Genomic DNA, 27,811 nt, shown 5'->3' with positions numbered 1-27,811 from the left:
GGGCAGAAGTTGCGCGCGGGTAGCAGGCGGGAGCGGGACACCGAGGCCGGCGCGCGGGCGTGCGGGAGCGGGCGCGGAGGATCGGCGGAGAGCGAGGAGCGCGGCATGGAGCTTCCGGCGCCCGGCGCCTGCCTCGCGCTGCTGTGGGGCTGCGTGCTGGCCGCGGCCGCCGCGGCTCAGGGCAAGGAAGGTGAGTGCGCGCGGCGGCCGCCCCGGCCGGACCCAGCCCGCGCGGCCCGACCCCTGGAGCCCTGCGCCCCTCAGAGCCTGCCGCGCCTGGATGCGCGCAACTTTGGAAACCGAGCTGGCAGCGCCCAGTCCCGGCGCGCTGGGGTCGGGAGGGCGGCGATCGGGACGAATCTGGGACCCCCACCCGGGGTTTTAGGGGCTCCGGTGACTGAGGGATTGCGGCCCGGGCGCGCGGGGCTCGGAGGCCGTCGAGAAGGGGTCGTGGCGCCGGCCACGCGGTTGCAGCCCGGGCGGCGGTTTCAGGAACGCGTCCCGGCGGGGGTCGCGGGAGCCCCTTGGAGAAGGGGGTGTCTGGGGGGCTTTCCGCGGGCTCAGCTTCTTGGTGAGCGAATTCACTAACCCGCTTGCCCCGATTTTGCGGAGAAGGCATTTCTGTGGAGGCCCCTCATTTTGGGGAGGGGGCTCTTGGGCCTGCGGGAGCCCCCTGCGGAAGCCCCTGCTCTCTGAGATTTTCCCCACGCCCCGCTTTGCCTCCAGTCCGGGAGGAGAGAATGGGGGTAGTTTCGGGTCAATCTGCCCACGCACAGCCTTCCCTCTTTCCCACCCCGCACTCCCAGGCTCGGGGGGCAGGTTCGGGGCGCGAATGGGGACAGGAAGGACCGAAGCCTAGAGTTCTGAGCAAAGGGTGACTCAGAACGAGGAAATGCGGCAGGTGGGGGCGCGGCCTCCCGAGGTGTGGAGCGGTCACCCCAGGGCCACCAGGGAGTCCGGGCACCCGGGGGTGGGGGACTGAATCACCCGTCCCCGCCCCAGCGCTCCCGGAGTCGCGCTGGGTAAGGGGCCACCGCAGACTTTGCCCTGGGCGGGGCGGGTGTGGGGATGGGGGCATTGCCCCTCAGCTAGGGTCGCAGAGACTTGGCCGAGGACCTTCCTGTCCACCCAGTGGCGGCCGGCTTCGGTTTCCAACAGTGAGAACAAGTTTTCCCCGCTGCCTGGGCAGAGCGAGGCTTCCGCAGGCTCCACCAGGGGGAAGTGCGGAGGAAGCCCTGGCCGGGTAGAAGTTTCCTGGAGCCTTGGCTTCTTTTTCCACCCCCCAAACTGGGGTCGGAGGATTTGGTATTCCAAGTTGGTTGGAAAAGAGGCCAGAGCTGGAGCTCTTGGGGGTGGAGGTGGGGAGTGACATCCTGTCCAGTCCCTGCATCAGTCAGGGCTCCTGGTCCCAATTTACAGGAGGAGTGGGTGGCAGGGATTCCTGTGGCCCTCAATACCTGCCCGCCAGCTTTTAGTCCTCCCCCTTCCTGGGGGACTGTGGTTGGAGGGGAGGGGGGCACAGCTGGAATCACTAGAGGGCTTTCTTGAAGGCTGCCCATGGGGGTGGGGGCATCAGGCAGGACTGACACTACCAGCGGGGGTTGCTTGGCTGCTGCAGCCCCAGCCACCAGCCTGGAAGCCTGGAGCTGCCTTTTCCTTGTGCCCCATGTTGATCCCTCCTCAGCCTAGAGGACTAGCCCCCCTTCTGTGGGAGCGGGGAGGAAAGGGGTGTATTGGAGAGTCCTGGGATGGGGGAACGTGTTTGCTTAGGCTCCAAAAGTCCCTGTGAATTACTCCCTAGGGAAGTGTGCCTATGGTGGGAGAAGTGATGGGCCAGCTGGCAGCTGCTGGTTTGCTGAGTTCTTCGGGTTTCAGGCTGGATGTGGTGAAGCCACCTGGGGTGGGTTGGAGGGGGGCGGAGAGAAGGACACACATGCCCTTTCCACCCTTAGGCCAGGCTGCTGCTCACTTCCCTTCTTCTTTCTTGCCCTCTCCCCTTGGCTGTGGAGACCCAGATGGAGCCTGTTAGATTCTCAACCACCACGGAATCTGTTCTTCTTTTACAAATGGGGAAACTGAGGGAGGCCCCAGCCTTGGCCAGCCAGGGCCCTCTGCATAGCGAGGGTCAGGTCTGAGCATCCAGCTTCTTGGGCTGCCAGACCCAGGGCCCTTTGCCTTCCGGTTTCATGGTGGATTTTCCTGAGAAGCGAGGCTAGCTGGGCAGGGGTGCAGTAGTTGCTGACTGAGGTGTCTGAGGGGAAGAGGGCTGGAGAGCGCTCACGAGACCTGGAGAGTCCTTGGCTTCTTGATTCTGTAGGAGCCCAGTTTGCCCTCTGGCCACTTCTCTTTTTTCTTCGTTCCCCCCCCCCCCCCCCCGAGTCCTCTATCTCCCCCCTTTCTTTAGGAATTAGCTGGTCTTGGTTAAAGAGGGATGGAGAGCAGAGAGGTGACACCAGGGGAGCGGGTGGTAGTAGTGATTTGAGTAAGGAGCTGTGAGGCAGTATGGACCTGTAGGATGACATTATGGTGGGACTTGAGGCGGAGAAGGAGGTTTTCCTGGGGGTAGGGTGAAGGACAGAGGGCTCCTGGATGAGCCCTGCCTGGTCCGGGCCTCTCAGTGAAGCCTTGGGGGCAGTTGAGGGGCACCCAGGCCCCCACCCCTTCCAGGGAAGCGGGAACCTGTGACCCTGGAAGAGCTCAGGGAGAGAGCCGCACCCGCGTCAGGGTGGAGGGACCGGGCTGGGCTCCTGTTCCTGGTGATCGGTTCTGGGGAATTTCCCAGGAGGGGGCTGTGGCTGAAAGCCCCTGGGGAGGCTCCTTCCTATGTGAAGGCTTCTTTTCTTCTCAGATGAGCTGGGTGATACTTCTAGAGCCAAGCCTGGGGCTGGGAGGGGAGCTTGCTCTGGCAGGGGTGGTGGGGGTCCCTCAGTGCCAGGTTAACCCTTCAGAGCCTGGGAGCCATGAGCCGCCTCCCTCAGGGGCATGACTGCAGCTTCCTACCCGTCTGGTCTGGTCTGGTCTGGGGGAGGGGGGGTGCAGGCCTGTGAAGAGCACTCACCGTTGTCCTCCTACCCACCCAGCTGGAGCCAGGAACCCCCAGATTCCTTCCTGTGTAGCCGGAACATTCCATTTGCTTGTAGGGTTAGTGAGTTTTCCAAGGCTGGGCCCGGGGCATGTCTGAACAAGTCCCTGTCCCTACCCCCCCAGCCACCCTCCTCCATCCCCCAGCCTTGGGCCTGGGGCCACATGGGATTTCCTTGTCCCTGTCTGGGCTGTGGGACCCTTCCTAGAGAGATTTGGCTGGTTGGGTGGCAGTACCTCATATCCAGGCCCCGGGGGCCTTCAGCCCAGGGGAGCAGGGCAGTGTAACCTCAGGAAAGGGTTTCTACGACTCCTCTGCAGCCCCTCGACTCGAGACCCCGCCCCCCCCCCCCCAGTCTCTGCTCCCTGCCTGCCCAGGATGCCCCCTCAGGGTCATTCTTCCAGGCCCTGGCCTTGAGGAATGCTGCCTCTTGAGGTCCTATGCTTGTGCTGCAGGGTCCAAAGGACATGAGAACTTGATCCGCTCCCCCCAATCCAGGGGCCTTGTGGAGTTTCCTCATGCCTCAGTTTCCCCAATCTCCTTGCCCTCCAGGGAGGGTGGCTCCTATTGGCAGCTCCCTGCACCTTACTTGGACATGGAGGAGGAGCAGCATCTGGGGCCTTGGGTCTCAGGCTGCAGCCACTGAGCCTGGCAGAGAGCCAGGGATGGACTGATGGGAGGTGCCCGGGGGCAGGCTAGATTTAGGGAAGCCCCTGGCTGTGTGTCCTGCCCCCAGGCTCCACATGACTCTTAGGGGACAGCATGGTCCTGGCACCGGGTCCCTCTGGGCCTGGAAGTCCCCTATAAAGGTCTCCATCCTCGGTCCCCCAGGCACCCCTGGCGGGGCAGGGGCCAGAGTGTGAGGAACAGGGGCAGCGGGGGCGACTTTCGCAGGGAAGGGGCCTCGCCAGCTGTGTGGATCTTTGGGCCCCTCCTAGAGGCCCCTGTGGGTTCAGGGCTTTATGCCGCCTGCTCTGTGGCTTTTGTGGTGGGAAGATTGGTTTCCAGACGCCCCCCACTGGTCCCCCCTCCCTGGAGCTGTTCCCACCTGTTAACAGCTCTCTCCTCCTGGAATGCTATGAGACGCGTGTGTACATACGTGTGCTGCATGTGTGTGTGCTGTGTGGCCTGGGTGGGGTTGGGGGTGTTTCACTCTGGGGGGATGTGGCAGGAACAGACACGAGTGCCCCCAAGGCCCCTGTGTGAAGTGCTGCCCAGGGGCCTTGTCCCAGGAAGCAGATGGGGCAACGTGATGTCACTTAATAGCCCTGCTCGCCCCAGCTCTCTGCCCAGCTGCTGTCCCCCTGCTGGGCTGAGCTCTGTCCTGCTCTGCCCAGCTGGGGGCTGACTGAGGGGGGCGGTGTGGCTGGAGCCGTGGCCTGGGAGACAGGAGGCATCGTCTTTACCCGGCCTTCTGTGTGGCTTTGACTAGGTCCCTCCCTTCCCTCGGCCTCTGTTTCCCTATTTGTCAAGGGATGGATCTCTCAGATATGGTGACCCCATGCAGTGGGGTCTCTCCTTGAGGGCTGAGGAAACCGTCAAAGCCCCTTGAGGTTCCTTGGGGTTCCTTTTCCGCCACGGTCTGACCCCTGGAGAGACCCACAAGCTCACTGGCCCACTCTCCCATCTCTTCCAGTTGTACTGTTGGACTTTGCCGCAGCTAAAGGGGAGCTCGGCTGGCTCACACACCCTTATGGCAAAGGGGTAAGCTTTCAGGGTCGGGTGAGGGCATATGGGAATGGGGAAACTGAGACCCGGGGGGATGGGGCCTGGCCTGATGAAACAGCTCAGCCAGGCTTCAGACTCGGGGTTCTGCTTCTTGCACCAGGCTCAGACTCAGCTCCCCTAGGCCGGGGGGAGGGGGTTTGGAAGGTAGGGGAGGGACCTGAGAGGTGGGAATAGCCGAGGGGACAGCTGGTCCCTGGCAGAGCAGGACCCTTGGATGCGCCAGAGGGCTGATGTTCTGAGGGGCTCCTCTGGTTCCCTCCATTCACCTCTTGGGAGGGAAGGGGTTAAAGGCCCCCCTGTCTTCGAGGTCCCAGCCCAGGAGGTAAGGGGTGAGGGAGGGACAGGGAGCAGTGGCTCGCAAGTCCCCATGGCCCTGGGAAACCGGATCAAGTTCCCTCCTGCTGGGCCCCTGTCCCTGCTCCCTCAGCTGTTCCTTCCCCTTCCTGCTTGGGGCTGAGTTTATTTTGCTTCATCCCACCTGAGTTTCCACCCCTCTGCCCTGCCCTGCTGTGACCAGGACAGTGGGCCAGCTGTTGGGGTCCTTTCTCTGGCTTTGCATGTGATCACTGTGTGGTCTTGGGGAAGATACTGCTGCTCTCTGGGCCTCAGTTTCCCCCTCTGTACAATGGGCCCTTGCTGAGTTTGTCCTGGGGCCTGAGCCGAGGAGAGTGGTGTCTCCAGGGGACTGCTTAGGTCGGTTCCTACTGCCGGCCAGATCTGTGTGAGTTGGGTGCTTGTCCCTGGTCACTTTAGCTCCGAGGAGGCCTGGGGTGAAGTGCTAGAGGATTGCCAGGATCCTGGAATGTCCAGCTGGACGGGAACACAGATCACCTAATCCAATCCAGTCATTATACAGACTGGGAAATGGAGGCCCAAGGGCATTCGAGGCCATGGCCAATGTCACACAGTGCAGCCCATGCCTCTTTCCTCGGCTGCTCTGCTTTCATTCATTCATTCACTCATTCCTTCAATAAATACTTTCCTGAGCACCTACTCTGTTCCAGGTAGGCCCTGGGGATGCAGGAATGAATTAGATGCAGTCCCTGCCAAGGAGCTCAGAATCTAGTGTGGGAGCAGATGTAGTTGCCTCCACCTAGGTGCTGCGATAAAGGGGACACAGAGACTGGGAGCCAGAGAGGGGCACTTGGCCCAACCTGGGAAGTCTTCCCGGAGGAGGAGGCTGAGCTCTGTTCCGAGGAGGGAAGAACATGTGCTGATCTGTTCCAAAGACAAAATCTAAATGATGGAGGATCATCCATTGTTTTTGACTTAACCCCCCTCCTGCCACTCACACACATCTGCACACACGCACGTACAGTGAATAATAATGATGATGATGATGATACCAGCTGCCTTGTACAACAGCTGCTTCATCTTACCTGGGCCAGGCAGCGTGCTCAGCGTTTTGTAGACAATCTGTTTATTTATCCTTATAGCTACTCTGTGAGGTATCTTGCCCCATTGTACAGATGGGGACTTCGAGGCTCAGAGATCTCAAGTGATCCACCTGAGGACACACAGATCCCCCAGACTCCTCCTCGGGCTCATAGTCTGATAGCGGGGTTCAGCACCCAGACATGGGGTCAGAAACACCAGGGGACAGATCCTGTCTCAGCCACTTCTAGCAGTGGGGGTGACTTGGTGCCTCTCTCTGGGCCTGTTTCCTTTCCTGTAGAAGGGGGATAGCAGGAACTGTAAAGCATCTTCCTGAGGCCCAGCTCTGCCACCTGGGCATGGCCTCTGGGCCTCAGTTTCCCCCTGGGCGCCTGCCCACACTAACCTGTTGGCTCCCACGCAGTGGGACCTGATGCAGAACATCATGGACGACATGCCCATCTACATGTACTCCGTGTGCAACGTGGTGGCCGGCGACCAGGACAACTGGCTCCGCACCAACTGGGTGTACCGTGGTGAGGCCGAGCGCATCTTCATTGAGCTCAAGTTCACTGTGCGCGACTGCAACAGCTTCCCCGGCGGCGCCAGCTCCTGCAAGGAGACCTTCAACCTCTACTATGCTGAGTCGGACGTGGACTACGGCACCAACTTCCAGAAGCGCCAGTTCACCAAGATCGACACCATTGCGCCTGATGAGATCACGGTCAGCAGCGACTTCGAGGCGCGCCACGTGAAGCTGAACGTGGAGGAGCGCTCTGTGGGGCCGCTCAGCCGCAAGGGCTTCTACCTGGCCTTCCAGGACATCGGTGCCTGCGTGGCGCTGCTCTCTGTCCGCGTCTACTACAAGAAGTGCCCCGAGCTGCTGCAGGGCCTGGCCCACTTCCCTGAGACCATCGCGGGCTCCGACGCACCCTCCCTGGCCACCGTGGCTGGCACCTGCGTGGACCACGCTGTGGTGCCACCCGGAGGCGAAGAGCCCCGCATGCACTGCGCGGTGGATGGCGAGTGGCTGGTGCCCATTGGTCAGTGCCTGTGCCAGGCGGGCTACGAGAAGGTGGAAGATGCCTGCCAGGGTGAGTGACGGTGCCAGGACGGAAAAGGAAAGGGGTGCCGGGGTGGGGGGAGGCTGCATTCCCGGGCTCTAGTCTCGGCCCTGGGACCATGGGATCTCGGTAAAGCTATCCCTGCTCTGACATGCAGTGGTTCTGTCCGTGGAAATCGCAGGGCCTTCCCTTCAGTTTCCTTATTTATGACTTGATTCACTTATTCATTGAGAATGAATGAATTGGGAAACAGTACAGTATGGAGGTTACAAGCAAGGATTCTAGAACAAGAATGCCTGGCTTCAGATCCCAGCTCTACATTTAGCTGTGTGACCTTAAGCCAGTTCCTTACCCTCTCTGTGCCTGGGTTTCCTCATCTGTAAAATGGAGATGAACATAGTGCCCGTCTTGTAGGTTTGTTATGATAATCAAATGACTTAGTGCTCGTAAAGTGCTTATGTCAGTGTCTGACACATAAGTGCTTTTAAGTGTGGTTGTTATTTTTGATTCATTCCACCAATATAGCTTGAGTGTCTACTATATACCAGGACTATGGCCACAAGTGCAGTCCCAGGGGCTAGTTCCATCTCTGTTAACTCGCTGTGTGGTCTTAGGCAAGTCGCTTACCTTCTCCGGCCCCTCTTTTGTACATGGAGGTGAGTGAACTGGACCCAGGATTCACAGCCTATGGCTGCACATGAGAATCATCTGGGGAGCTTTTGAAAAATGCCTGCATGGAGGGAAAAGGCAGAAGGGAGACACAGGGTCTGTCCCCCTGCCTGACCCTCCCCAGGGCTAGACCCAGATTCTCCCACTGGGGCTTCTGCTGATGACAGTCGAGCGCAGAGAGGCGGCCCATGAAGTCAGACTCTCTGGGAAGGGGGCCTGGCATTGGTAAGCTCACGTGGGAGGCTGCGGCTTGGCACAGCCAGGGCCTGTGACAGTGGAAACAACAGCAACGTGGATTTTTTTCAGTGGTGACTTTTTCTAGAAAACGCTGTGCGGCAGGGCATTTGCAGAATGCAGGCCGACCTTTGGAAGGCTAGCTCATCCCTTCTCTCTGGGAGCTTCTTTGCTGCGATAAGTGGGATGCTGAGAAATTGGGGGTTTAGTCCTTGCAGTTGTACATACCCAATACACATGGGGTGAATCTCTTTTCACCTCTGGCCTCGGGTTTCCTATCAATAAAATGAGAAGTTCCACTATACCAGCACACTTTATGCTTGGTTTTTAGCCATAGATCGTGCAACGCACGAGGTGGGTAGAAGTGTTGGAGGAGCCTGAAGCCCTTTCTAATGGGCTCCCCTTGCCTCCTAAAACAAATCCTCAGAACCTTGCTTAACACAGTCTGCAAACCCCTGGATGAGACGGTCCCTAAGAACCTTTCTGGCCATAAGCCTGTGGTGTAGTCTCTTCCGCCCCTTCCTACCACCCCATTGTCCTCCAGCTCCCCTCTGCTGAGCAAGTCCCCCTTCCCCAGGCCACCCCTGCTTTAGGTGACCTCGAGTGCACACTCCCAGTTGCAGACAATGACTGTGGGCTGGGGGGCCGAGGCAGCCCAGTGGGTCGAGCAGGCCCTGCCCACATGACATCCTCACACAGGAATGCGGGGGTGGGGACCGAGGGGCAGCTGAAAACTTTCCACAGGCTGGTGATTCAGGCCCTGCAGAGATAAGTGGCTGGTTGGGGTTGGGGGGGTCTCTCTAAGAAGGGGGGAAGCCTTCCCTCCCGGAGGTGGGGGGTCAGGCTTTGTTTGTGAAGAGCTGAGCAGGCCCGGGTAGGGAGGACTGGTTCCAAGAGTGAAATCCTTGACTTTGCTGGTGGGACCCTCTCAGCTGGCAGCCACCTGTTGCCCTGGTTTTCCCCCCTTGGGATCCGTCCCCCAAAATTCCCTCCACTGTGGTTTAGGGGCCCTCTGTATGGCTGGGAACGCCCAGGCTGGCTGCTCATTATCCCTCCAGACTTTTCCCTCAGCCCTGACCATGATGCCCATGGGGATCATACAGTCACTCTGGTGGAAAGTGCTCTCCAAGGGCAGGCACAAGCTAGGCAAGCGCTTTCTCTGGATGCTCTTGCTCAATCCGCACCACCTTCCTGTGAGACTATTATCAGTTGCATTTAACAGACAGGAAACTGAGGCTCAGAGAGGCTCAGAGACTGCCCTGGAGTCACACAGCTAAAATGTGTCCGCATCATGATTTGAATCCAGGTGATGCAGTGGCCTCCAGGCCGGAGGATGGGTCAGGAAATGGGGCGGGAAATGACCAGTTCCTTTGGAATCCCTGACTCAGCTCCTGGCCCTGGGACAGGCTCTCAGGGCAGCCCCAGGAAGGCGGGTCCTGGTGCAGGAGATGGGGTGATTGGGGGGCTGTTACTGAGCACGTTCAGGGAGAAATGGAGGGAGGTGCAGGGTCTGTCCCCCTGCCTGACCCTTCATGGGGCCGTAGACCCAGAGTCGCCCCCCTGGGGCTTCTACTGATGACAGACCGAGCCCAGAGAGGGTCAAGGGTCCCCTGAGGTCACCCAGCACCTGGTCCAGGTTATTCCCAGAGCTTGTTTCTCCTCGGGGTTCTTTCCCCAGGAAGCGCGGAGCTCAGGAAAGAGTTAAATGGACAACGAGAGGCAGGCCTGCCCAGGTGCTGTGTCGGGACAGGTGGGCACACTGCCCGGAGAGCTCTCGTGAGCTATGTCAGGAATGAGCCAGCTTCGCCCCAGCCCTCCCGCCCTGCCCCCCGGCCCTGCCTGGGGGACAGTGGAGTCACTCAGGCTGACCGTCATCTCCCCCGGGGCGGCTGTGTCTCCCTGTTTGTCTCTGCTTCCTGTGCTGGCATTGGCAGCTGAGCTGGTGGGGCCCTGGTTGGCGCCTCGGCCCTGGGGACTGCCGACCAGGTGAGCAGGTGGCCAGCGACTTGGGCCAGGGGCTCAGCCCGGCAGCTGGGAGGCTAGAGCTGGAAGTGGGCTCTAGTTTCTCTCTCCCCCAGTTCACAGGGACACCCCATTCCAGGGGCTGTGCTGTGCATCTCACAAGCAAGGTTCCCTTCAGTCTTCACAAACAACCCAGAGAGGCTGAGGACTTTTCCCCCATTTCACAGATGAGGAAACTGAGGCCCAGAGAGAGGAAACAGTGACCAATGACCAAAAGAGCAGGGACCTGGCACGAGGAGGGCAGTGCACAGTCCCCAAATGCCCCTGGCACGTGTCCTACCCACAAGCTGCGTGACCTTGGCGAGTTCCCTGTGGGCCTCATTCTCCCCATCTGTAAAATGAGTGGGTTGGCCCCTTGCTGACCCAGTGGTCAGAGTCTGCCTCTTGTGACTTCTGCTGTGGATCAGTCTGAGAACCCAGATTGCTCTGGCAAACTGTTGACCAGGTGACCTCGCCACGTGTGGCAAGGAGCAGGGTCCTAGTGCTGGCACCCTGAGTGTCCCCGACCTAGCCCGGGGTCCACAGCTGAAGGGGAGACATCCCCTGGGCAGGGATGGCTCTGAGGAAGGTGGTCCTTAGGCAGCATGGCCCTGGGCCGTGGCAGGGGCTGATCCCCGAGCTGGGGGCTCTGTGACGTGTTGACTCTTGGGCTTGTCCTCGCCCTGGGGAGTGCCCCCGGGCCTTACGTCTGTGGAGAGTCCTCTGGCCTCCAGGATGGGGGGCTGTGGGCGGCAGCCCCCACCTCTGTGCCCTGCCCGCCCCACCCTCAGCTCACACTGGGGACAAATTCAGGTGCTGGCAGCTCTGGTAGGAGGCCCCTCCCTCCCTCCCTCCGGAGGTAAGTGGGTCCCCAGAACGGAAGGAAGGAGGTGCGGAAAGCAAACAAGATAAAAGGCTGGTGGTAGGGAGACAGCAGGAGGCGGAGGCTGGGGCGGGGGAGCCGTGCTTATCTGGCTTGGTGGAGGAATGTGCCTGAAGATAATTTCCCCAGGGTGTATGTGAAAGGGGCAAGGCGCTGGCGGCAATCAGGCCATGGGAACGACCCACTTTTGGGGGGACCACAGGGCCTGCTGCGGAGCGAGAAGCCACCAGGGTCTGGCGTTCTCAGTTCCCCTCGTTCGCAGGGTCAATAACTTATGAGTTGCCGTTTGCTGTCTGTCAGGGCACGAGACAAAGTCCACGCTCTGCATCCTTGGGCTGAGGTGGCGTGCGCTGTCACCAGCTGGGCACAGCTTGGGGAGGTGACTGGCCCCAGGTGAATTGCCACTGCGACCTCTTGACCCTCTGACCTTGCCACCACCAGCATGGGAGGTGGTTGGGCCTGGGGGGAGGGGCTCTGCCAGGGGCTAGATTTGCATCACCCCAGTGGGCAGATGTCCCTGAGTCACCCCACACTGCCACCTGAGGGGCGGGCATCGGGAACTGGAAAAACCGGGGTGCAGCCCTGGGTGCAGCCACCATGCTCCAGTTCCCCTGCTCTGAGTGGCCCGGACCTGCCAGGCAACTGGGACCAGAGAAGCCCTTCACAGGTGTGCCAAAGCCAGGCTCTGTGCCGGGCATGGGTGTCCTGCTGCAGCGTCCCCACAGGGTCTCCCTGAGCACTGAGACATTGCTCACTTCTGTGGCCTTAGAGTATGTGTTTAATGTGCCTTTTGCCATTCACTTATTCATTCATTCATTCATTCCTTCATCCATCCGTTTAGTCAACAAACATTATCTGAGCCAGACTGTGTGCTGGGCCCTGGGACACAGATAAATCTGACATTCCTGCTCTCCAGGAGCTGCCAGTCTCATGGAGGATCCTAAGATGTACAGAAATAATTTCAAATGGAGCATGAAAGCCAGCCTGTGAATTCCCCTGGAGCAGAAATGGTGTTTATCTACCTCACCATCATATCCCAGCACCCAGCATTGTGCCAGACACGTAGGAAGTGCTCAGTTTCTATTTGGTAAACATAAGATTGAGTAATAGATGCCCTAATGGGGCACAAGGGGGGCCAGAAATAGGGCAGTCTGGAAGGGCTGTGTAGAAGAGCTCAAGTTGGGTATTGAAGGATGCATAGGAGTTTGCTGGTTGGCTAAGGGACAGTGGGTATTTTGTGGACGTGGATATGTTCGAGTGTGTGTGACCCCCGTCCCCACTTGCCTGCCCAGAATGCCAGGAAATCCAACCAGGCAAAGTCAGGAAGACACAGGGGCCTGCTGGTGTCCTGCACATGAACTCTGGGGCCCCTGAGCACTGGCATACTGTGGTGGGGCCCCGGGGACAGCCCCTCATAGTTCTGTGGTTGGAGGAGGGGGCAGCGCATTCTCATCAGGCAAGCACACGCCCTGTTGATGCTGCCTCTTCACTGTATTATCTGGCACATCCGCAGCGGAAATCTCTCCAAATTCCCTCTTTCCTGCTGGCAGCCGGCGGGCCACCCCCAAGCTCCGGGGCCGAAGAATGGAACCCGACTCATCCCCCGCGTCTTCCTCTGGGCATAGGGCTGGGGGGCTGGGGAGCAACCACGTGGCGGGGAGTGGGGGCATTGCGGGGATTTGCAGGGAACTCAAGCCTTCGCCAGAACCAAGCCCAAGCTTGTGGTCCCCTCCGCAGCCTGGGAACCTGGGCTGGGAAAGTGCGATGGTGGTTCTGGGGGCCCCTGAGCACCCCGACTCCGCTGCGCCTAGACCATTGGCAGCCAGCGCTTACCCAGGGTGTAGGCTCCTTGGCGGATAAGTCAGGGCCTTTGGGGGAGTTGAAATCCCAGGATAAACATGGCCCAGCTTTCTGGAGTCTCATTTTCACTTGAAGATTTGGGGGAGGAGAGAGCTATTTTTGTATTGTAATAGATATGTTATGAGGAGGAATGCAGAGTACACATGGATTTCTTAAATACAGTAGGAGACTTGAAAGACCTTTGGGCCTTGAAGGAGGCCACTACCCCAGCCAAACCCCCCCGGGTCTGCTTCCACCCTTTTCTTCCCACAGGACATAAATGTGCCCAGTTTCAGAAGACCTGTGCTAGGAGGTGCCCCCCCCACACCCCCAGCTGCTCTGAAGTTAGTCTTGGGATTTTCTGGCTGTTGAAGCGGGTTGGGACTCAGCTCCTCTCTCTTTGGGCCTGTTTCAGAACTTTGATTTCTCTTTGCTCCAAACCGAGATGTTCATGGGAAAGGAGAGAGGGGTTCGGTCAGGCCTCCGGGGTTTTGGTTTCGGTTTCGTGTCTTGGGAGCCTGTTGACCTTGGATGAGCTGTTTCGCCTCTCTGAGCCTCAGTTTCCTCACCTCCAGAGTGGAATGAATGACAAACAACAGTGCCCAGTGTCACAGGCCTGTTGTGAGCACTACATGAATGTCAGGTGCTTGACGCGCGAGCTGCACACAGTAGCAACTTAATCGGTGGTCGTTGCAATTGGGGCTCCAGGCTCTGCGCAGAGCGGAAGTCGGGTGCCAGGCCCTCTCCGTCCTGGACAAGCCCCCTTCCCTGTGGCGCGTGCCCGAGCTCTTTCAGGGCCTGTGCTGAGGTTTTTTTTTTTTTTATAATTTTATTTATTTATTTATTTTTTCCCCCAAAGCCCCAGTAGATAGTTGTATGTCATAGTTGCACATCCTTCTAGTTGCTGTATGTGGGATGCGGCCTCAGCACGGCCGGAGAAGCGGTACGTCGGTGCGCGCCCGGGATCCAAACCCCGGGCCGCCAGCAGAGGAGCGCGTGCACTTAACCGCTAAGCCATGGGGCCGGCCCTGTGCTGAGGTTTTGACGTGGCTGGACAGGCGTGGCGGGGACAGGTTGCTGGGGTAGCCCCCAGACCCCCTTTCTGCAAGCAGAGTCATTAACAGGAAGTCTTTCCAAGTCCTCAAGGAACTGGGTGTCCTTTGATCCTGACCCTCAGTCCCCCTCCCCACCTCTGCTCATACAGGGGACTGGACCAGGACGGAGACTTTGTCCAAGAATATTTCCTGACAGCGTAGATCTGACTGTGCCGTTATTGTCCACATCAAACCTTCAGTGGCTCTCATTGCCCCCAGGATACAGTCCTGGCTCCTGGGCCTGGCATTAAAGGTCTTTCTCAATCTGGTCCCTGGAGACCTCTCTGCCTTATTGCCTACTGCTCCCCCGGTTTGCGCCCACAAAGCTGCTCATACTTTCTGTGTGAGTCGTGCTCTTCCTCACCCCAACTCCTTTTCCCAATATTTCTGCCCTGCTGAACTCCTACTCAGCCTCTAAGCCCCAGCTGAAATATCCCCTCCATGACTCCTGAGACCTCTGGCTGAGGTTATCTCCACCCCCTCAGCCCTTTGCCCCCTACTCCTTTGTGGTAGACATTGTCACGTGCTCCTGCTCCGAGTTCAGGGGCTCTGTCTCATCTCAGGGCCCGTGCCTCGCACAGGGCCGGGCACAGAGTAGAGGATCAGCGAGTGAGTGGTGAACGTGGCACTGAGGTTGGAGGTATCTCAGGACCCTCTCTGCAAAATAAGCTGAAGAGGGGGCAGTAACTGTAGGGTTGTGGATGAGGTTCTTAGTATGACCCACCCCACTCTGGCCACTTCAGCAGCTGCCCAAGCCCTGGACAGCCCTGCAGAGTGGGGCCTGTGTCTGGGCAGCTTCCTGCCTGTGGGACCAGGAAGGGGCTTGGGGCAGGAGCAGGATAGGGCGGTGGGAGGAAGAAGCGCTCTGGAATCAGGTGCTGAGCCCCTAGCTGGCCTGGCCAGGACAGGACCTGCCACTGGGGGAGGAAGAGCTGCTTCCTGGCTGCCCTTGCGAGTGGCGGAAATGACTCGGTCCTGGAAGCAGATCCAGAGAAAATACTGGAAGTCTGCCTTTCCTGCTTCCTGTCGACTAGCCCCGGAATGGGAAGGTGGTTGGGTGCTGGGGTGGGAGGAGCACCCGGAGGGGTGGCATCCTGAGCTGGTGCGCTTGCCTGATCATTGGAGGTGGTGGTGATAGTCAGTCAACAAACACAAACGGTGAAGAAGACACAGTTACTGCCCTGGGCAGTGCAAAGTCCAGGTGGGAACCTTCAGGCTGGTCTGCACGAATTAAAGAGGATAAGACAGGTGGGCAGCGTGCTCTGTCCAGCGCTGAGCCAGGTGTGAGAGAGGATTCTTAGGAAGCTGAAAGGTGAGATGTGGGCATTGAATGCCAGGCTTGGGGGCGTGGTGCTTCTTGTGAGGCCAGCGGGGAGTGATGCAAAGGTTTGGAGCACGTGGGCGAGGCACTTCCTGGGTGCCCCGCGGGAACTAGTGCTTGCTGTGCATTTTCTCATCACAAGACGATTTGCTAATGAGGCTGAGCGACTTGCCTGGCGTCCCACGGCCAGGGAGTGGAAAAGTCGCTTGGGGCAGGAACTGCTCCGACTGATGTCTGTCCCTCTGCCCGCCAGCCTGCTCGCCTGGATTCTTCAAGACCGAGGCGTCTGAGAGCCCCTGTTTGGAGTGCCCCGCACACACCCTGCCGTCCCCCGAGGGGGCCACCTCCTGCGAGTGTGAGGAAGGCTACTTCCGGGCCCCACAGGACCCGCTGTCGATGCCCTGCACCCGTGAGTCTCGTGTGGGTCCGGGAGGGGTGACAGGTGGGCGTGGCGTGGGGGTGGACATGTCCCAGCTCTGGCCTTTGCCCCTGCGCAGGCCCGCCCTCCGCTCCGCACTACCTCACGGCCGTGGGTATGGGCGCCAAAGTGGAGCTGCGCTGGACGCCCCCCCAGGACAACGGGGGCCGCGAGGACGTCGTCTACAGTGTCACCTGCGAGCAGTGCTGGCCCGAGTCGGGCGAGTGTGGGCCCTGCGAGGCCAGCGTGCAGTACTCGGAGCCGCCGCACGCGCTGACCCGCACCAGCGTGACCGTCAGTGACCTGGAGCCCCACATGAACTACACCTTCGTCGTGGAGGCCCGCAACGGCGTCTCCGGCCTGGTCACCAGCCGCAGCTTCCGCACCGCCAGCGTCAGCATCAACCAGACAGGTGAGGGCCCGGGGGGCGGCTCTGCCCTGGGGGCTGCCCGGGGGTCTTCAGGAGGATGGCCGCCAGGGCTCGGCTGTGTTCAGAGAGAGGGAGTAGCAAGTGGTTGAAAGTACAGTCTCTGGCTGGAGTCACTTGCGAGCTCTGTGACTGTGGGCAAGTTACTTAAGCTCTCTAAGCCTCAGTTTCCTCTCCTGTAAAATGGGGGTAATAGGGCTATTGAGAGGATTTCATAAATTCTTATATATAAGGCTCTCAGAACAGGGCCTGGTCCATAGAAAGGATATAGCAAGAGTCGGCTGTGTTTTTTTTGTTATTTAGGCACTCCTAAATACTCACAGGGCCCCTCTGATGTGCCAGCCCGTGGTGGGGCCGGGGCTGGGGCTCTGTGCTCTGGAGCGGGAAGTTAAGACCCCCCAGGGTGGGGTCTCAAGAGCCTGGGCTGTGGATGGGACCAGGTCTGGGTGCACTCGCCCCCTGCCCCCCGGCGGCTCCTCACACCCCTCCCCCACTGGCTGTCCCCCCCAGAGCCCCCCAAGGTGCAGCTGGAGGGCCGCAGCACCACCTCGCTGAGTGTCTCCTGGAGCATACCCCCGCCGCAGCAGAGCCGTGTGTGGAAGTACGAGGTCACCTATCGCAAGAAGGTAACTCACAAAGAGTCAGGGCTGGCCCCCACTGGGCTGTGAGCAGAGGACCGGCCGGTCACATAGATGATCACCGCACAACATAGCTATCTGAAGCAGCTCCATTCTGCAGATGGGGAAACTGAGGTCTGGGGACTTCCTGAGAGTCACCTCTCCCGGGCCAGCACAGTAGAGATTTATGGGAGAGAAGACACAGTGTTGTGGAATCTCCAGAAGCAATAGTTGGGGATGAGGGAAAGAGCGCAGTCTTGGGGATCAAACAGACCTGGGTTTGAGTCCTGGGTCATGCATTTGCTGGCTGGGACCTTGAGCTGTCACTTCACTTCTCTGAGCCTCAGTTTCCTCTTCTGTGAGAAGAGCACTGAGTCTGCTAACGTAGGTGAGCCACCTTGCTGAGCTGGGGGTGGTCTCTGGCAGGCTGAGCTGATGCCCCTGCCCTGCCCTCATTGCCCCCCTCTATCTGCTGGCTACCCACAGGGGGACTCCAACAGCTACAACGTGCGCCGCACCGAGGGCTTCTCCGTGACCCTGGACGACCTGGCTCCGGACACCACCTACCTGGTCCAGGTGCAGGCACTGACGCAGGAGGGCCAGGGTGCTGGCAGCAAGGTGCATGAGTTCCAGACGCTGTGTGAGTTGGGGACCAGGGCGTGGGCCAGGCCAGGGCCCAGAAATGGAGCAGTCGGGACATCCTGGGAGGAGGAAATGGATCAAAAAACTCAGAAACGCCCCCCTCCTGGTCAGCCAGGGCCTAGGTCAGCCCTGTGTGGGTGGGCCCCAAGCCTGGGGAGGGTACAGAATTGAGGGCTGGGGGAAGGGGACCAGGGACATGCATTCAGGGCAGTGTTGTAAGAAGGAAGGACATGGGCAGACCCAGTTCAAATTGGGCATCGTGGCAAGAGTCCCACACACCTGGGAATACTACAGTATTCCCTAGGGAAGGCCTCTCCTTTACCATCTGTGCAATGGGAATAAATATCCTCATGAACCATCACAAGTAAAAGCACCCAGCACTCTCTGGGGTCCCTAAAGTGGGCTTTGGGTGCAACAGGGGTGTTGCCATGGTTTGGAGCATGGGGGGCTCCCTTGTCATCAGCTGGTCTACCCTGACAGCCACGGAAGGATCTGGCAACATGGCAATGATTGGTGGAGTAGCCGTCGGCGTTCTCTTGCTTCTGGTGCTGGCAGGAATCGGCATCTTCATCCACCGCAGGTTCGTTGGAGCCCACGCCTGGGCTCCCCCAGGGCTTAGGTGGGACACGGAGGGGTGGGAACCTCAGTTTGCTGTCTGGAAAATGGGCTGATAGTAATCTAATTCCTGCCTCCGGGGGTGTGAAGATGCAACGAGCTGTGAAGTGCCCAGCACAGCGCCTGGCACACCGTGGGGGCTCGGGACATGGTGGCCATTATTAATTGGTATGTCCACCCTTCCTCTGCACACGTGGGCAGGAAGCGCTGGGGAGCGCTGAGGAGGAAAGCCCTCATTATGGCCGTTATGGGGCCATTACGGGGCGTAGATCCTGAGTGAGCCCTGCCTGCTCATTTCCTCTCTGGCCTTCCCCGAGCCCTCTGCCCCATGCCGGAGTGCTGAGCACACCAAGCCCCCACTCAGGACCAGAGTAGGGTCAGGAGGGTCCTTGGCCAGAGCCGATCCCTGACCTCCCTGTGTGTTTGGTTCCCCTGGGGTTCTCTTAGGAGGAAGAGCCTGCGAACCCGCCAGTCCTCGGAGGATGTTTACTTCTCCAAGTCAGGTGAGAGGCAGCGCCCCCCACGCCCAGCCCGGCCCTGCCCTCCCCACGGGCCTCCCTAGCTCTGTGGCGGAGATGGGGGCAGCCAGGCATTCCTGGGGCTCTGGGGTAGGCCCAGGGCTTCCTTGGGTGGGTCATAGGGGCTGGGCCAGAAGCTCCATGCCCTGTAGCCTGGTGCACGTCTCTTGAGGTCCCCAGTCGTGTTGCCTCCTTCACCTCTAGGGCAGGCCCTCACAGGGACCCCTCACCGAGCTGTCTATGACCTTGCCCCTCCTTCCCCCTTCCAGAACAACTGAAGCCCCTGAAGACATACGTGGACCCCCACACATACGAGGACCCCAACCAGGCTGTGCTCAAGTTCACCACCGAGATCCATCCATCCTGTGTCACGCGGCAGAAGGTGATCGGAGCAGGTAAGGTTGGCGCGCCTGCCGAGGGGCCTGGTACGGGGTGGGAGCGCCCGGCGCCCGGCTGACCGAGGTGCTTCTCCCGCCTCACTTGCCTGCAGGAGAGTTTGGGGAGGTGTACAGGGGGACCCTGAAGGTGTCGGGGAAGAAGGAGGTACCTGTGGCCATCAAGACGCTGAAAGCCGGCTACACGGAGAAGCAGCGGGTGGACTTCCTCAGCGAGGCGAGCATCATGGGCCAGTTCAGCCACCACAACATCATCCGCCTGGAGGGCGTTGTCTCCAAATGTGAGGCTCGGCGCCAGACGTGGGGGTGGGAGACCCTCAGGGGCCTGACCCACACCGGGGGTGGGGAGGGGCTGCCCAATAGGGTCACTGAACAGCGGCTCTGTCCATAGCTGTGCCCACTTCCCCCCCACACCTGTGCCACCTCCTTACAACTATGGCCATCTCCTTACACCTGTGCCCACCCCCTGCAGATAAGCCCATGATGATCATCACTGAATACATGGAGAACGGGGCCCTGGACAAGTTCCTTCGGGTAAGGGTGTGGGCTGGGGTGGGCAGGGGATCCGTGGCCGGCACGCTCAGGGGTGCCCTGGTGGGCTTGGGGCCAGCTGGTGGCTGAGGGCCTGTGCTCCGGCAGGAGAAGGATGGCGAGTTCAGCGTGCTGCAGCTGGTGGGCATGCTGCGGGGCATCGCGGCCGGCATGAAGTACCTGGCCAACATGAACTACGTCCACCGCGACCTGGCCGCCCGCAACATCCTCGTCAACAGCAACCTGGTCTGCAAGGTGTCTGACTTCGGCCTGTCCCGTGTGCTGGAGGACGACCCCGAGGCCACCTATACCACCAGTGTAAGTGCTAGGGCTGCTGTCACCCCCGGGGATGGAGGCCTTGAGGGTGAAGCAGGCTTCGCCCGGCTCTGAGGTCCTCTCACCTGCACCCCTGGGGCAAGAACATCTCTGGGGGGCACGGAGGAGGGGTCTGGACTGCAGTAGCTGGCCCTGGCTGTGATAGTCCCAGGGCTGGCCAGAGGGGACAGTAGTGACCGGGCCTGGGTCCCCTGCAGGGAGGCAAGATCCCGATCCGCTGGACGGCCCCGGAGGCCATTTCCTACCGCAAGTTCACCTCGGCCAGCGACGTGTGGAGCTATGGCATTGTCATGTGGGAGGTGATGACGTACGGCGAGCGGCCCTACTGGGAGCTGTCAAACCACGAGGTAGGCCCAATCACCCTGCCCAGGCCTGCCCTGGACCTGAGCTTAAAGCCTTTACTTAGTCCTGAACCCCAGGGGCTGGGCTGAGAGGAGTTTTGGGGGCTAATCTCCATCTGGTACAGCCATTCACTGGTTCGTTTGGTTAATGTTTATTGAGGGCCTACTAGGTGACAGGCCTTGTGCTGGGTTCCAGACACATTCCCTGCTTACAGTCAGTGGAAGGACAAGGAAACAGTTAGTGGAGGGGGCGTGCGTGTATGTGTGCAGCCATGTGTGCATGCGTGCATGTGCATTTATGTGTGTGTGCATGTGTATATATATTCATATGTGCATGCAGTTGTGTGTGTGCATGTGTGTGCGCCCATGTGTCTGGTGCCTCACACAGTCTGGAGGCCTGGAAGGCTTCTCAGAGGAGGTGACGTCTCTGCTGAGGCCACAGCACAATAAGGTAGCCAGGTGGAGACACAGAGGGGAAGAGCACTCTAGCAGAAGGGAGCAGCTTGTATAGGCGTCCAGAGACTGGAGGGATGCTGGCTGCAGGGCACACAGCATGGCTGCTCCTGGGGTGCCCTGTGAGGGTGCAGGGTCAGGAGTCCCTTCCTCCATGGGACTCTGGAGACAGCCCCTTAGCACTTGCCCTTTGTACGGCTCTGAATATCGTGTGTCGGGCTCAAGAAAGGAGGCCATCCCCTCCGTTTCTGGGGTTCCCCTTCCCTCCTCTGCCTGCCTCCATGTACGGGCGCTCCCCGGGGCGCCTGCGTGGGTCTAGGGGCTGTGAAGGCACCCTGACATCCTGCCCCCCGCCAGGTGATGAAGGCCATCAACGACGGCTTCCGGCTCCCCACGCCCATGGACTGCCCCTCCGCCATCTACCAGCTCATGATGCAGTGCTGGCAGCAGGAGCGCACCCGCCGCCCCAAGTTCGCCGACATCGTCAGCATCCTCGACAAGCTCATCCGAGCCCCCGACTCCCTCAAGACCCTGGCTGACTTTGACCCCCGGTGAGTTCCGTGCCCTCTGCCCGGGGAGCCCCCAGTTTACTCCTGAGCCACGTCAGAGTAGTGGCCAGCCAGGGTCGTGGGCGGGGGGCTTGGAAGTTATGCGGGGGTTAATAGGGACGGGCGCAGGTAATGCCCACAGAAGCAGTCGACATATCTGGTAAATGTGCCGGCCCTGTGCTCAGCACGTAACATGTTTTCACTCATTTAAAGAACCTACGAGGGCCGGCCTGGTGGTGCAGCAGTTAAGTGCATGCACTCTGCTTCGACGGCCCGGGGTTCACAGGTTCAGATCCTGGGGGCGCACTGACACACCACTTGTCAAGCCATGCTGTGGCAGCATCCCATATAAAGTAGAGGAAGATGGGCACAGATGTTAGCCCAGGACCAATCTTCCTCAAGAAAAAAAGGGGAGGATTGGCATCAGATGTTAGCTCAGGGCTAGTCCTCCTCACACACACAAAAATAATAAAAAAATAAAGAACCTACGAGATGGCTCCTATAATTAGACCCCTTTTGTAAATGAGGAAACTGAGACATAGGGCAATTAAGCATCATATGTTCTGGCAAGTGGCCAGGCTGGGACTGTGCCTCTAGGAACCTGAATCTCTCTCCTAACATTTCGTCATTTGTGAACTGCCCTGTGGCACCCTGGGCAGGCCAGATGCAGCAGCCTCTCACCCGCGGGCGGGTGCCTCCTATTGCAGGGTGTCCATCCGGCTGCCCAGCACCAGCGGCTCAGAGGGGGTGCCCTTCCACACGGTGTCCGAGTGGCTTGAGTCCATCAAGATGCAGCAGTACACAGAGCACTTCCTGGCGGCCGGCTACACCGCCATCGAGAAGGTGGTGCAGATGACCAACGAGTGAGTCGGGCCGCCCACCCCCCCGCCTGCCGCCTCCTGGGGCTGCCTCTGGCTCTACCACCCACCCGCCCAACACGCCCCTGCTTTCTCTCGCTCTTTGCTTCTCTTCTGGGGAGAGAGGCTTCTCAGGAAGGGCAGCACCAGGCGGGCAGCCAGCAGTTCCGCTTGGCTCCCTCCTCTCCCTGCATCTTTTCTCGAGAGCGGGAAGATAACGGTAATCGTGATGATAACAAGAACGTTTATGGAGGGCTGACTGTGGCGGCTCTGTGCTTGAGCACTTGGAGTCAGTCCTCATGACCCCTCAGCAGGGGGTCCTGTTGGTATTCCCACCGGACCGGTGAGAAACCGTGCAGACCAGAGCAGTGACTTGCCCAGGGTCCCACGGCCACTAGGGGCAGAGTAGGATTCCAGCCCTGGTTGGTCAGGGTCCAGAACTCAGGGACCACAGAGGTCATTAGTGGAGAAACTGAGGCTCAGAGAGCTTACGTGGCCTACTTCAGCTCACACAGTTCATAGCCGGGACTCTAGGGGAAGAAAGGCTCCCCTTCATAGCCATCGCCTGATTGCATTCCCTGTTTGCCTTCTGAATAGATGCTATTCTACTTCCCCTTTTAACAAGTGGGGAAACTGAGGCTGAGAGGTTCCATAGCTTGCCTGAGGTCACACAGCCCGTTAGGGGTAGCATCCTTTCCAGGATGCCGAGAAGAAATGGGCAGAGCCCTTGGGCTTCCTGGCTGATACCCAGCAGAGAGGGCCCCGTGCCAACCCGTCCCGGGCACCTCTCCCCACGTGGTTGACTCTCAGCCCTGCAGTCCAGCCTGACGAGAAGTGCCAGTTACCCCTTGCCCCGGCACTGGGGATGGCCGTTGTTCAGGCTGCCCGATGGGGGCTCTTCTCTCCTCCCTGCTCCAGCGTTTGGGGACTTTCTCGGCAGAGTCTTGGCACAGACACCTCCTCCCACCCCAAGAGGGGGAGACGTTATCTTCTTAGCCTCTCGTGCCTCTAAAAATAGTGTTATATGGTCCCAATAGCCCAGTTTCTACTGGGTCCAAGGTCATGGCGGGAATGGGCCCCTGGGGCTGGGAGGTTTTGGGAACCACATGGATGGGATGACCCGGGCCTCCCACAGTTCTGGGTCACGGTTCTGGGACTTGGGCCTGTGCGTGAACATTCTCCAGGGCCTCTGAAAATCACTCAGCTGGGCTTCTGACCTCTTAGTCCAGGCCTCTCGTCCCAGGGGACAGCGGGGGATGGGAGTCAGGCGGGGACAGAGCTGACCAGAGGGAGGCGTGGAGACGTGAAGAGAGGGGCAGGTCCCGGGATATCTTGTTGTCAGCCAGCTGCAGGGTCCCTGGGCTCTGCAGTCACACCTGGGTTCAAGTCCCATATTTCCACTTCATAGCTGGTGACCTTGGTCAAATGAGGTTCCATCTGTGAACCTTGGTCTCCGTTTCCCCATCGAGGGGATCGCGTGGTGCGGTGCAGATGACACGCCTGGTGCACAGGAGGGGCTTCATCCCTGTCACTCTCCTCTTTGCCTCCACTCCCTTGCTTTCTGCCCGCAGCCTGTGGGCCCATGCCAGGGTTCCTGGGCCCCTCCTTTTCCTGGGGACCTGGAACAGCCCACTTTGCCCCTCCAGGGCTCCCACTCAGGTCAGCACAGCTTCTCTTCTTGGGGGGCAGCGCTGAGGGAAAGAAATGCTTATAGGAAACACATGTTCTTAGAAGTTTCCCGAAATAGCCCGGGGTGCTCCTCTGCCAATTCCTTTCCCACGAGCAGGGACAAGGCTGTCTTGGATTGATGGAGGCTGTGTGTGTGTGCATGTGTGTTGTGTTTTGAAAAGGCCTAGATAAAGGCAGGAAGTCATTCCACGCTCCCTCCTCCCTCCACCAGCCCGTTGACCCTCAGAGCTGGGGCCTGCGTGACTCACATCACCACTGCCTCCTTGTTCTAAAGCAATGAAAGAAATGGGATCTCAAAGCACTTTTTCACCCTGAAGGCTCTGTCTGCATATGCCGTGGATCCTGGGGGAAGCTCTGAGCTGGTCTCAGCATCAGCCCTTTCCCGATGGGGTCAGGATTTAGGCTTCGATGTCCTACCCGCCTCCTCGGCCTCCCTGCTTCCTTGACCCCCTCCCAAGGGGCTGGCTGCTTGCTCCCCTGTGGTCCCGCAGCGGCCGCCTTTTCTCAACTTGAGCATTCAGGATGCTATTTTGGAGTCACTTGAGTTTCTAGCTAGACTTGTGGTTCTAAATGTTGTTTGAGGAGCTAGTGAAAGGTTGCACCCCAGAAAAATGCCCAGCCCATCGCAGGCCCTGCCCAGTGTCCGAGGCTACTGCATACAGTGTCCTGTGGCGGGAGGGGTGGGGCGCAGGCTGATGGCTTACGGTCTCCGCCTGCTTAGCATAGGCTTGGCGCTGCTGGAACGTGTGCTGAGAGAATGAATGATCGGACACGTGGCGCTCCGGGAGCTCTCTCTCGCTCCACTCTTTCGGTGCCCAGGGCCAGCGCACAGTCGGTGCTCAGCAGGGAGCTGTGGCCTTTGAATTTCCCAGGGCCAGGGCTGGCATTGTGAGTGCTCAGGAAGAAGGCGGCCTCAGTCATGTGTTTCCCCACCCCCGTGATGGGAGTTGATGGGAGTGACTGCCCTGGGTTACGCAGGGGGAAACTGAGGCTGGGGCAGGAACAAGCTTGGGATGGTCTGCCATAGGCCACAGGCATTGGCCCGTCTGTGACCCTCATCCTGTGTGTCTGTTTGTGGTTAGGAAATGAGGCATGGAAGATGTTGGGGGCTTTGTGTTGGAAGAGAATGGGGCTGGGGCAGGTGGCTCAGGAGTATCTAATCAGAGCCCCCAATTTTACGTATAAAGAAACTGAGGCCCAAAGACAGGACAGGACCCACCCAAGGCTTTGATGGCGTCCAGGACTGGAATTGAGCCTCCTGCCTCCAGCCCAGGGTTTTTGCCTCCTCCAGGCCTCAGAAACAGCCTCAGCTCCCACCCTGTCAGATTAGCTACACCCGTCTGGGATAGGGGCCGAAGATGACCGGGGCAATGGCTCCCTCTCCACTAAAGCGTTCATCCATTCATTCATTCAGCCAGACACTCCTTGAGGACCTGCTGTGTACCAGGCCTATCCTGGACCCCCGGAGGGGGCGAGGGTGAGAGGATGAGCCCAGGGGACTAGGTCTCAGCCATTGCCCTCCTATAGCTCCCATAACCCACTGGTTCTTAAACCATACATCAGGGCCTTCGGGACCTAATAAAATGCACACTCCTCGCCCCGCCTCCAGAATGTCAAGGTCAGTGAGTCTGCAGTTGGGCCTTCTCAGCAGGTGCCTCCTTCCCCGGTGGTCCCACTGCTTATCTGGGAGCCATGCTTTGAGACCTACAGGTGTGGGGAAAACAACGCTTCTTTTTCAACTGTATAGGTTCGAAACGGCACTGCAGTGGTAGGTTAGGAAGTTCTCCCAGGTGTCCGACTTCTGGCTTTCTTGCTGCAGTGGGAGCAGCCAGCCCTCTCCTGGAGGTCCCCAAGCCACGCTCCCCATGCACCTGGGCCTGCCCTTCCCTGCTCAGCCCTTCTCCAAGGGCTCCCAGAGCCTGTGGGAAAGTCATGTCTCCGGAATTGCAAATAGGAGCTTACACCATATAATTAGCTCCGTTTACAGCCAGGAGACAGGCCATAAAAACCTGGGTGTTTTCATGGGTTTGGGCTGGTGGGTGAGGACAGTGGAGGAGAAAAACTCCCCGAGTGAGCAATAAACGTCACGCTCGAGGGCTCCTGGGAGTGGAAGTGGTTTTACGAGGGGATGGAGGGGCATGAAGGGAGGGGCGGTGGGCTCCTGGGCACGTCTTTCCATCTGGCACTGATGCCGCCTTCCCCCTCTGCCACCAGTTTCCAGGGTCTCCCACCCTCCGGTTAGGCATCATCATCCCATTTTACAGGTGAGGAAATTGAGGTTCCTAAAGGGAAAGCACCTGCCTCAGGGTGACCTAGTCGCTGGATCTGGTGACCCACAAGCCTCTCCCACTAGAGACCAGCAGAACTTTAACCCTTAACGGTCCCTTAGCAACTGTGTCCCAAGTCCTTCCTCAGTTATCAGCAGTGGGAACTTGGAGGGAGTGGGGGTGAAATAAGGCAATGGCTGTGAAGAGACCTTGGGCGGAAAGCTTTGAGCAACACCCCTAGAGGGTCCCCGGTTCCCGTGCGCCTGGGGATGGCATCAGTGCTGCCTGGGGAGGAGGCCTTAGCTGGGGACACTGGGGACAGACCTGGGGTGGGGGAGGGGAGGCATTTGTCCACAGCTGGTGTGATTCCCAGCTCTTCTACCTCCTAGCTGTGTGACTTTGGGCAAGTCACTCCACCTCTCTGAGCTTCGGTTTTCTCTGCAAATGGGGATGAAAAGAGCACCTGCTTCACAGATAATCATGCAGATTTGATGTAAAAAAAAAAAGCCTCTCCCAGAGGCCGCGCTTCTGTCATTTTCCTGACTTTGTCAATGTTGGCAAGCTTTCGGGATGTGCATCCTCCTCTCAGGCCTCTGCCTAACCCGAGCTCTCTCGCCCCCAGGTGCCCAAGGCCCCCGCACTCCCTCTTCTCCCCGCCTCCACCTCCCCCTCAAGCTGCCCACCTCTCCCGAGTCAGCCCCTAACTCTCCCTCTCCCCCTCCTGCCCACAGTGACATCAAGAGGATTGGGGTGCGGCTGCCCGGCCACCAGAAACGCATCGCCTACAGCCTGCTTGGACTCAAGGACCAGGTGAACACAGTGGGGATCCCCATCTGAACTCCAACAGGCCTTGAGCCCCCCTTGGCCAAGAATACTTGAAACAACAGTGGCCTTCCTGCCAGCTTCGCACTGGGCCACCAGGGACCTTATTTATTTCTGGTTGTTCGTTACTGAGGCCACCCTGAGGCCTCTGCTGGGGGGTCTGGGACGACACCTTGGCCTGAACTGAGGAGATGCTCAGGGACCCCGGGCCGGGGGGGCCTCTTCGCCTATGAAAGACAGACAACTAAGCACTTAGCAGGCACCGCCATGTTCCCAGCATCCCCTGGAGCAGGAGCCCCCCAAAGGCCTAAGGACGCACACATGGGACATTTCTAGACTGGTCTCCCCTTCAATGTCTCGCGATGTGGGGGGTCAGCCTGTCGCCACAGGAACAGGGTACCTCAAGCCCCACCGACTAACGAGAAGAAGACAGACAGCAGACTCAGCTGGGCGAGACCCTCGGTGGTTCCCCAATCCTTCCAGTGCCTTCTTCAGCCCCACCAGGCCAAAAACTCTCGCTTCCCCTGGGGCCCTCGCAGGACGCTTGGTTGTGTTGAGGTTTTTTTCAATATGTATTTTGTACTTTGTGGAGAGAATGTGTGTGTGGCAGGGGGCCTGGCCAGGGCTGGGAGCAGACGACGGCCTGTGTCAGACATTCCCAGGCAGGGGGCCAGTTCATCGGGTCTCCTGCCCCTTTAGACAATATTCATAACTCTGTCAGTGTTAACGATTTTGTTTTCTGGGGTATATTTTTGAACCTTAATTTATTTTATTTTTTTTATATTTATTGTTAGGAAATGACTTATTTCTGCTCTGGAATAAAGTTGCAGATGGTTCAAACTGATCCTGGTTTTGAGTCTTCAAAGGAGCAGTGGGGTCAGAGAGGCCTTCTGTGTCGGAAGTGGGGGTGAAGGGCTCACCCTCACCCCGAGTGTTTAAACAGCTTCTTGCGCACGGTCCACATGTGGAACCCTGGGAGTAGGGGTGGGTGGGAGGTGGGCAGGGGGCCAGGGAGCAGGCCCCGCCGAGCCCGGCCTCCATGCCAA

At 59.2% G+C, this 27,811-nt stretch overlaps 1 protein-coding gene across 3 annotated transcripts; it reads left to right on the top strand.

Annotated features, from left to right (window-relative positions):
• EPHA2 (EPH receptor A2) lies at nt 1-27,609 on the top strand. 3 transcript variants are annotated; one of them, XM_058552982.1, is made up of 18 exons: nt 1-190; nt 4,719-4,786; nt 6,609-7,278; nt 15,543-15,698; nt 15,787-16,119; nt 16,645-16,760; nt 17,238-17,391; nt 17,874-17,973; nt 18,456-18,511; nt 18,796-18,921; nt 19,017-19,202; nt 19,394-19,455; nt 19,561-19,770; nt 19,986-20,135; nt 20,940-21,133; nt 21,838-21,993; nt 25,891-25,940; nt 26,675-26,733. In XM_058552982.1, exons 1-17 carry the CDS (start codon nt 106-108, stop codon nt 25,916-25,918), a joined length of 2,850 nt encoding a protein of 949 aa, XP_058408965.1. In that variant the 5' UTR covers nt 1-105; the 3' UTR covers nt 25,919-25,940; nt 26,675-26,733. The 3 variants fall into 3 exon arrangements, with proteins under 3 accessions (XP_058408965.1, XP_058408964.1, XP_058408966.1); XM_058552981.1 differs by lacking the exon at nt 25,891-25,940 and having other exon boundaries at nt 26,675-27,609; XM_058552983.1 differs by lacking the exons at nt 21,838-21,993; nt 25,891-25,940 and having other exon boundaries at nt 26,675-27,609.
• The last annotated feature ends 202 nt before the right edge of the window (nt 27,610-27,811 follow it).

Source organism: Diceros bicornis, chromosome 13, assembly GCF_020826845.1.
Source record: "Diceros bicornis minor isolate mBicDic1 chromosome 13, mDicBic1.mat.cur, whole genome shotgun sequence".
NCBI classification, from domain to species: domain Eukaryota; kingdom Metazoa; phylum Chordata; class Mammalia; order Perissodactyla; family Rhinocerotidae; genus Diceros; species Diceros bicornis.
This window is presented reverse-complemented; position numbering and strand designations above follow the sequence as displayed.

Bases quoted from the DNA above. Each gene is read 5' to 3' on its own strand.
- EPHA2 (XM_058552981.1), top strand. From the start codon at position 106: ATGGAGCTTCCGGCGCCCGGCGCCTGCCTCGCGCTGCTGTGGGGCTGC. The intron at 17,974-18,455 runs GTTCGTTGGAGC...GGGTTCTCTTAG, and splicing joins GGCATCTTCATCCACCGCAG to GAGGAAGAGCCTGCGAACCC. The intron at 19,771-19,985 runs GTAAGTGCTAGG...GGTCCCCTGCAG, and splicing joins AGGCCACCTATACCACCAGT to GGAGGCAAGATCCCGATCCG.